This window comes from Thermobia domestica, chromosome 8 (assembly GCF_964235325.1).
Source record: "Thermobia domestica chromosome 8, izTheDome1.hap1.1, whole genome shotgun sequence".
Lineage (NCBI taxonomy): Eukaryota > Metazoa > Arthropoda > Insecta > Zygentoma > Lepismatidae > Thermobia > Thermobia domestica.
The window spans coordinates 15,545,532-15,555,847 of record NC_137461.1 but is presented as its reverse complement, the minus strand read 5'-3'; the positions used below and the strand labels follow the sequence as shown (position 1 = coordinate 15,555,847).

General features: G+C 36.5%; 1 protein-coding gene across 1 annotated transcript; it reads right to left on the bottom strand.

Annotated features, from left to right (window-relative positions):
* Positions 1-9,642: 9,642 nt before the first annotated feature.
* On the bottom strand, positions 9,643-10,083 carry LOC145691796 (uncharacterized). Its single transcript, XM_081767109.1, has one exon. The coding sequence runs from the start codon at positions 10,081-10,083 to the stop codon at positions 9,643-9,645; it is 441 nt and encodes a 146-aa protein (XP_081623235.1).
* Between the last annotated feature and the right edge of the window lie 233 nt (positions 10,084-10,316).

Here is a 10,316-nt window from a genome sequence, read left to right as displayed (position 1 = left end):
TGCATGCTCATCGTGTCTTTAGACAGTCGCGGCATTGTGCAACGAATTTGTCCCCCAGGGGCTTCGCCGTTAGTAGCCAGTTCTAACGTCAGGTCTAAAGTCATCTGCGGGTGGATATTCGTCGAATGACTCATTGCAGCATCGCTGTATATTTGTCGAATCATCTCAAGTGCCTCTGTAGCGGATTTGCCCAGTTTCATACAGAATTTCACGTTCGCTCGTTGTTCGACTTGCTGTCTATAATGATTATTTAGTTTTTCTTATTTAGAATACTGAAAGAATTCTAGAATAGAATTTTCTAACGACTGTGAACTACCGAAAAATTATGTCATGATACGACACTGGACCCAATACTTTGTTTGTTTATTCGATGTTTACTATTCTCATCGAAGATCGAAGACTCAAAAACAGGCACAGCCCTAATAGCATTGTATATTTTTAATAGTTTTAGTCAAAACTTCAAAGTTAAGTCTGTAGGCTTCCAGAAGTTTGCATTTACATAGCTGAAGAGTTAATCAAGGGTATAGCAAACTTGCTAGTTCCTCGAATGCTAGCTAGCTTGTTTCAAACTTGATAATAGTACATAATATAAGGTTAGCCTTAAAACTCCTTTAAATGGATACGTCTGTCAAGCATGACTTAAAATTTACACTTGGCAAAGCCATACGCAGAGAGGATTTCTAAGGTTAGTATATCAAGAAAACTTAAGGCCAGACTTATTGTAGAAGTACTTGCTTACTGGGAGATAGCAGGACAGCGAGATGGGCATTAAGAAGGGACGGTTTCTTCGAATATCGACTTCACAAAATTATCAAAGACAAGGGCCCTTATTCAGAGTCGTTGTGACGCGTGATTATTGTCATACTAAAGAGTTCTACTAACGTATGTTTCCTGCAGTAGTCAAGCCTTTAGTATGATGCTAAACATACGTCAAAACGACTATGCATAAGGCCCAAGGAGTTCGGGTAATACATCATCATCATAGGTATTCTGCCATTATTAGCCGGTCAGTTGCTGCCACTGAGAATCTTCCATGCTCTATGATTTTCCGCTAACCTCTTCGTCTTCACGTACGATTTCTCTGTTTTGATATCGTCCATTAATTATAGTCTCCTTGACCAGCTCATAATCAGCAGGGGTTGGGAAACATGGAGTGAAGCTGCAAGAGTATTGTGTAAGTGTAGGGTATCCAATACACTTTAAATCAGTGGTCGCCAAACTTATAAGGCTTCTGAGCTACCGTGTCGTTTTTAAAACCTACTCTGAGCTACCAACCAGAAGAACCACCAACTTAAAAACAAATCTTACATTTTTTATTACCTATAGACTTATGCTTCCACTAAATATGAAATCAAACTATCCAATTTAGCAAATGTCTAATATACACTCGAAAAACATAACGTTTAGCAAATGTCTAATATACACACGAAAAACGTAACGTTTAGCAAATGTCTAATATACACACTAAAAACATAACGTTAGCAAATGTCTAACATACACACGAAAAACATAACTTACACAACCCTACGCGTATACAATCAACTGTGAGATAAGACTGACAATGGCAGTTGCGCGGCAGAAACACGCAGTTGTCATCAGCGTCTCCTGTCGTTAGCGTCAGTTCATTCGAGGAATCAAAGTTAGCCAACCGAAGCGTTAACGCGATCTATCGAAAATGTCCCCGCGAGCTACTAGCAGCTCGCGATCAACACGACGGTTTGGCGATCACTGCTTCACGAGCTTGACATACCAAAAATATTACAACATTTACCATTTTTCTTTTGGTTGTTTTTCATAACTGAAAAGAGATAATAAAATGCAACTTCCCACAATCATAGATAATGTAAAGGTGGATTTTCATGCAAGCATCCGTTGCGTTCTTTGCTTGCGATGTGGCTGAATAGCCAATTGAGAAAGTTATTTAAATACGGTTCTACTTGTAACACAATTTTCTGTTGGTTATACATAGAAATCGCAAGTAACGGACGCTTGCATGAAAATCCGCCCTCATTCTACAACAGAAAATATGAGTCTGGAGAATTTTCAATGTTGCCATCCATAGAAACTACACTGTTGCCAGAATAGCATTTCCCCCAAAATCTAAGTTAAAGCAGAAACTAGAGGGAAAAAATCAACTACATATGATTACGTATCATGTTGTCTTTGAATCCTGTCAGCTAATTTTTAAATAATAGTTGTATTTAATTTGTAATAAACAAAATAGTTTTAACAGACAGTTATTAATATTAAACAATAATGTTATTTAAAAAAGTAATTCACAGGATACCAAAACAACAAGATACGTAATCAAATACAGTTGAGTTCGTTCCTCTAGTCTCTGCCTTAACTTACATTTTTAGGGAAATATTATTCTGGCAACACTGTAATTTCTACGGATGGCAACACCGAAAATTCTTCAGGTTCATATTTTATGTTGTGATTGTGGAAAGTTGCATTTCATTATCTCCTTTCACTTATATATATATATATAAAAAACCAAAAGAAAAATGGTAAATTTTGTAATATTTTTGGTATGTCAGGCTCTTAAACGTTTAGAAAAAACAGTAGTGAGACCTGCCTTATTATACGGAGCGGAATGTTGGGCGATGAGCAAGAAAGAGGAAGAGAAGTTGGATATTGTGGAGATGAAGATGTTGCGGTGGGTGGATGGAATCACGCGGAAGGACAAAATTAAGAATGAAGTGATTCGGGGAACAGTAAAGGTGAGACCAGTAGTAACAAAAGGTACAACAAAGTAGGCTGAAATGGTTTGAGCATGTAAGAAGAAAACCCTTAGAGTACGTAGCTCAGCGAGTGGATGCTATAGAACTGAATGGGAAACGAAGCAGAGGCCTGCCAAAGAAGAAAGTGGAGAAACTGAGTCAAGAATTATATGGTGCGGTGTGGTGTCACAGCGGATATGATGCAAGGTTGAAACAGGTGGAAAACAGTCATCTGAAAAGCCGACCCAACTACCTGAAATAAAAGGGGTTAGAAAAAGAAGATATGTATATACTCTGCCTGTCTGTCAGTGCGGGAGACAGAAAGGTCTCAAGAATTACTTGGTGGATTACCATAAATTTTGGCAAGAACATAGAGTCGAAAGTGAGGAAACTAGTTCGTTGATGGGTGCGATACTCAAACCGGAAGTGCTAAATACCAAATCATTTCCGGTTTTAACGTTAATCACTATACAGTAAAAATGTTAAGATGGATCACAAGGTGTTCTCAGTGCTATGCTAAACACTGCTTGAATAGTGTGGCGTTGCCAGATAGTGTCGAGTGTTTACTGATGCCAGATAATAAAGGGAGTAAAATCGAATTATGCTTGGATACTTACTAGAGAAATTAGTTTTTGACCCTTACCGTAATTCCGCTTCTCGAACTGCAACGCTAGAATCCAGGAATTTTCTTATTGTGAGTACCACAGTAAACGTACAAATTTGGCAACAACGCAGTATGGCGTTCTGCGCAAATTTCGTCTCGAAACCTATTTCCGTAAATGTAAATTAACATTTAAATAAAATTTCTAACATAACACGAAAAACGGTCAAACAATATATCTATTTCGTGAGAAGATCGTTACTTTAAAATACTTTCCACATACAAATAAACATTTCATAAAACTGAGTACTTCTAGTAAGATCTAATAGCAAGTGCCATCTTGTGTGCTCATTGTAAAACGATTCAAATATTTTCTTTTATTTGTTACATTTTTCGATATCAGGAGACACAACCAAATGAGTCAGTGTGTTGTGTTGTAGCTGAAACATTACTCTATCTTATAGTACAATATTTAAAATATGTAAACGTTTCATTGCGCAGTAGTTAAGGCAATGAGCTAAAATATGTACTGACTTCCGGGTGGTGATCCACCTTAATAGATAGCACGAAGCGGTTCCCTTCAATCGATTAAACATCCTTATTCATCCTTGACCTCTGCTAAAACCGCAAGTGATGCAAATCCATTACAACTTCCAGTAATATTGATAAGATAATTAAAATGATAAGAAATATCGAAAAACTTTCTTGGACTAATTTATTGTTTTAACAATAGGTATCTTCTTCTCTATTAAGCGTCTATTCAAACCGGAAGTGGCAGAAATCAACCTCTTCCGGGTTTAACGTTGATCGCTATCAAATAAAACCCATAACAAATAACGAGAAAAAAATGAAACGAAATCTTTGAGTTTTACGTCCGACGGTTATGCCGGTTAGGCTAAAGGAGACCGTGATAATGAGTAATGAATGAAAATGGTAGAATGAAAAAACGTGGGAGGAAACGGAAGAACCCCGAGAAAACCCATGCACACGGTGTTTGTCCACCACAAAGTCTACTTGGCGGGGGTGGGATCGAACCCGGGACCCCAAGCACCAGAGGTGAACGCTCTACCACTGAGCCACCGCGGCCCCCAGGATAACGAGAAACGGTCTGCTTAGAGGCAATTATGGTCCTAAGAATACATTATATGTTCGCTTTAGTCTAACTACTAAAGCAGAAGTCATAGAAAACTATAATCACTCCCATTTTTTTAATTGATTCAAAAATATCACATATTACAATCCAAACACTTTCAGATGGTGTATAGCCTATATGACACTGTTACCTGTTTTCAAGTTAACTAATCTGAACCTGAAAGTGCCAAAAGAAATAGTTGTCAGGTGAAAAATTTATCAATAAACAAATAATAGTCTTTGTATAAGCTCACGTACCTACACAGACCAAAATATGCAGACTCACTATTTCCTATTCTTTCGATTGGAAATCGAGTCCTCTAGCCTGCACAATTAACAACCATCAGATTCTGGCAAAGACGAGAACTAGTAGCGCTACTGTCGATCGTTTTTGTAAACAACAAACATAGTATTGGAAAAGGTCGACTACTCATCACGCTTAGCAGGTTTAGAGGAGGAAAAGCAAGTATATCAGATAATTTACTAGATCAACGTTATGTATTGAAAGTATGCAACTTGTTTCCGTAATCTAGAGTTAATATATATCAGAACATTTTTCTTTTTACACCTCACACTTGATTTCAACTTGTCCTTACGTGTAGAAGGATTCTTGTATCGCTGCCAGCTCTGGGCAAAGGTTTTCTTCCTTTCGGTCGAAAACTTCCGATTAGTCCTGCCCTGTAATTTCACAATCTACACCGGCACGGCAGTCACATGTTCTACTGCTGCTGGGAACTCATGTTCTTCGAATCCTACATTATGATGTAGGTCTGCGACTTATGTAGCCTCGGTGTTGAACGGGACGCTGAACTCCAGTCCAATCAATCAATCTACATGGAGGACTTTTCTTATTTCCCTTTGGGAAGTAACCAATTACAATACTATAATTGAAAATGACAAAGTTTTTCATTCTCTGGTTTTTAGTTTACTTTTCGAGAGCCTCGAATAACCTACTATCCATTTCATAAAGATACACCCCTGACTTCGCGGTGCTGCCGTGACGTCCAGTCAAAACTTATATTGCATTGTCGTACCTCGTTGGAATTGCTGGAATGTTGTCTTTTTAATACTTAAGACATAAAAATTTTCTTTGTACTATGTAGTGAGAAAAAAATAAAAATTAATGAAAAAGTGCGTATTTTTTCGTACTTTTTTGGTAGATCAATGTTTATAGAGCTATATCTCAGAAAAGAGATCACGTGAAATAATTTCCTGTGTACAATATGTAGATGCATCCATTAACTGTAAGTTGTGAAAAGTTCAATTTTCATCACTTGATATTTTTTGTGTAATTAAAACAAATGTGCGAAGCTCTGATCTCCTTTACCATGGTAGGTAGAGAAACATACAAAATACTGTTCGAAAATTTGGAAGTCTAGTGTTCCAAATATTTGGAACTATTAACAAAAAAGGGTTTAGTTGGTAGAGTATTTATTTTTTTAAAAAATATGTTTACTTCAACATGTTCTCTGCGTTAAGCGGTGAGCCATGTTGCAACCCAATCTTTAAATTCCCCGCGCTTATATGAAGAAACAGCATACAGTAAATGGAAGTGCGGCAACGCTGTCGTGCAGTGTTGTCGCGTTCAGGAAGCTTGTAGCGCGAAGCCTACTTCATAAGAATGTAATAGGAAAAAGTATTTATTATAACCTTTCACAACATCATAAAAACATTAATGCATGTACACTCATGTCTAAAATTATTGTCGCATGTCTATAAATATGTTGTTGTAGGAATATAATTTGATAACGAATTCACCTGGTATTTCTTATAATGTTAGTATGTGTATAATCGGCAAAGACATGTAGGCTATGTGGAAAATTTCATGTCAAAAGAGCAGTAAATAAGAACAATAAAACGATACTAAAATTTTCTTATCCATTTAGCAACATTTTGTTTTACTCATGCTAATTTTCGTATTCTTTTCCTATGAAATTTACCACAAATATACATTTCCCGACTCTACATATAGTATCAGTATTAAAAGTACCCTGCAAAATCATTATCAAATTATATTCTTACAAGAAGACAGTTATAGATATGCGACAATAATTTTGGACATGAGTGTACACATCTCAGTGTAATCGAAATAAAACGTTGAAGTAACACATCCAAAAACTCATCTCTTAATCTATTTACTTCATTCACTTTCGTCATGACTTTGTTGACTCATCGCTGCTCCTGCTATCTTCCCTAATATTTATAAACAATTGCTCCATTTCTACCTCAAGATCTATCAGTATACACACTCTCCAGCTTACGAACATGTTAAAGGTTAAAAAGAAATGTGCCTTGGCAATCACGTGTTCACCCAAGTTCTGCGATCAATTCCCTTGCCGAATGTAGAGTAACACAGAATGGGTCCTTTGTTTTCTTTCAACGAAAGAAAACAATGCAATGAGTAGGTGACGAGGGCTGTATTTGCGTCTAATCACGTCGCACTGATTAAGTCTTCAATACTTCCCTTCGGTTCGTAGGCGTCAAAAACTTACACACGCATTCATATCATATGGGTTCATTGCAATGAGACGGACGAACGGGCATTTATATTTCCGTGAGTATATCTTGTGCTTTTTGATTAAAAAAAAGTGGATATTTCTTCACGAGCGGCGGTATTACAAAAAGAAGAGGCAAAATGTTTAGCGATAATGAAATTGCAGAGCTGATGAATGACTCTGACTCAGACGGTTATGAGTTAGTAATTAATAGTAAAAACATTGATTATTCTGTGCTCAGTGGCGTATCCGGGAGTGAACAAGATAGTAACTCTGTTTCAAGTAAACCTGAGGCTGCACCGAAAAAAAAAACCGCGTCATTCCTATTCAAAGGCAGATTCTAATGTAGCTTGGAGCTCTTAGATCTGAAAACAGATTTTCTGTGAAGTGTAAACTCAATATTACATATCAACTAAGGTTGTATCATATAATAAACTTTGTGCGTGTTTTTGTTTCTGTGCAAGTGTATTTTGTACTGCGTGCAATAAGTGAAGAACTTACAAAAAGCAACAAATTTTCGAGGACCATCACATGCAAATCCAAACAAGATAAGAGTTCGCTTTTCTAATTTTGAACACTTGGTACATTTACTGTATATCCTGTTAATTTCTAAGAAATTGGTTTAAAATCTGTGGAGACATTACATTTTTAAAATATCTCTAAAAAGTGACGGACAGTGCGTAACAAGTTTAAATACCCGTCCGGCTGAGAGTGTATACGCGTCAGAAAAATGTGGCAACGTAGCACTCCGTATAAACTGCGATAGCGAAGGGCGCAAAGCAGAGAAAATCATAATGTCATATTTGTGATTGTTTATCTTTTAAAACAAGTCAAAACAGTTTGGTTGAAAAAGCTACTTTAAGATCTTTCTAAAAGTTTTTTCAGATTGTTAATACACCGCCGCAATTCAGAGATAATGATGTCTCACTTTTTGCTGAATAACAAGAAAATTACTATGTGTTGAGTAATGAAATTTTCAGAACTTGCAGGTAATATATGCATCTACATATCTTGCACAGGAAATTATTTCATGTTAACTCCTTTTCGAGATATAGTCCTACAAACATTGATTTACCAAAAAAATACGAAAAAATACGCACTTTTTCATTAATTTCTATTTTTTTCTCATTATACAGTACAAAGAAAATTTGTATGTCTTAAGTATTGAAAAGACAACATTCCAACAATTCCAACGAGGTACGACAATGCAGTATAAGTTTTGACTGGACGTCACAGCAGCACCTCGAAGTCAGGGGCCTATCTTTATGAAATGGATAGTAGTCCAATATATTTACTCCACACACAGAGAGAAGGAGAATTGTTGTTGTTCTGTTACTGTACAACGCAAGGATGTTATAGAGGATCTGTCCATATTTATAGTCATCCTATTAAATCGATGAAGTCAAAAAACAACCGAGCATCGGCACGTCTGATTGGCTATTCTCGTTTCCGCCATCGTCTGGTTGGCTGCTTTCGTTTCCGCCTTGATTGTTGGCTCAAAACATTGTTGCGATCCTATTGGGCGGAGTGGGCAGAGTAGGGGTGGCGAAACTGTGACGTCTGGCTTCAAGATTTTGTTGTAAGGGGAGATCCTCTATTTTATAACATCCTTGGTACAACGATACTTTGAATTTTGGTACAACGGTACGTCTTTATTACATCTTTATTTGTATTTATGGGCAAAATGTACTTTTAAAATATGCACAAGCCGTTCAAGAAAGGAAGAAGAAGAATATGAAAAAAGAAATAGAAGTAATTCCTTTTCTGTTGTTATGCGATGATACTTTGTTATAATAGTGATTCGACGATGTGAGTTTAGTTGTCATAGTAACGAAAAATAAATAATATGTAACAAAGGATCCATCTCGTGAAAACTACATGTATAATTTTTAAGGTGTGTACAAGTTTAATTTTTTACGTACTGTAATAAAAAGGTGATATCATAATACAGTGTTTATACGAATGTTGACAAATCAGTAGCCTTGTTTATATAAATATATGAACTGTGGACCTTACGTTATAAATAGGCGTCATCCGCTCCAGGATTACGTCCTAACTCACGCTGCTAAACCTTCGTATATAGCTTTCCCATTTTGAATACACAGAGAGACACAATACTAGTATACAGTATGTAACATTCTTATTCGTACACATTGTTTTTTCAAACAAAATATTTAATTTTTTCATTAAACTACAATATTGTGCTAGTTAATTGTCACACTTGGATACATTAGGGCTTCACAAAATGAAAAACAGAAAAATTAATTCCTATCAAATTAAATATTAATTAATAAAAACAAACAATGAGAGAACCCCTGTTTTCGTGCAACTTTTCTATTCGTACACACAGGCTATTATACCATAAAGAAATCACAAGAAAAACACAAACTTGGTACATGCTAATGCTAGCCTTGTGTTTACTGTCATTGTTCTGTTGAAATCTGTACCTATTTTTTTGCACACTGCTTGACATTGTTCTTTAATATTTCACAATATACATTGGCATCCATAATGCAATCAGTAAACTGGATGGTGTATGACATACAGACCCACACCATAAGTGACCCACCACCTTGTTTAGCTGTGGGGGTGTGTTCATATTATTTTCTGTATTTGGTTTTCTCCATACCCTACGTACCCCATCTGACCCAAAAAGGTTTATTTTCGTCTCATCGAACCATATAACACTATCCTAAAATTCTTGATCCTTATCACGATGCTGTTTTGCAAACGCAAGGCGCTTCTTTCGATTCTCGTTACTTACATACGGTCTCTTTCGCGCTATTCGACCATGATACCCATGTTTCCACAACACACTTTGGACAGTTTGGCCACACATCTGCTTCCTGGAAACGTTTTCCACTAATGGACGTAGTTCGGGAACACTTAATTTGGGATTTTCTCGAACACTTTGAAGAATGAAACGTTCGTCGCTTGCTTCTAATTTACGTTCCATTAGATTCTTCGATAAATTCTTCGTTGAATCGCGCTCTCTGAATTTTTGTACCATATACTGCACAGTAGAGTACGAGCTATTTACGACACGTGCTATTTGACGTAAAGAATTTCCTCTCAGTGCTAAGTTTATAATTAAATCTTTTAGGTTGGAACTCAGCTCCATCTGCTTACCCATTTTGATCCATGGTGTTCGAAGGAAAGTACTCGCTGCAGCTACCACTAACACAGGTCACCTACACCACCCACACTGCTTCAATACAAAACGAAGAATACTCGTGAATGATAATATTATTTGCAATTAACACGACATGTCATATTAATAAACGAATAGAAATGTTGCATGAAAACATGGTGTTTTTCATTATTTATTACTTATGGATAATTTTTAATACTACTTTGGATTGGGTT

Bases quoted from the DNA above. Each gene is read 5' to 3' on its own strand.
- LOC145691796 (XM_081767109.1), bottom strand. From the start codon at position 10,083: ATGGGTAAGCAGATGGAGCTGAGTTCCAACCTAAAAGATTTAATTATA.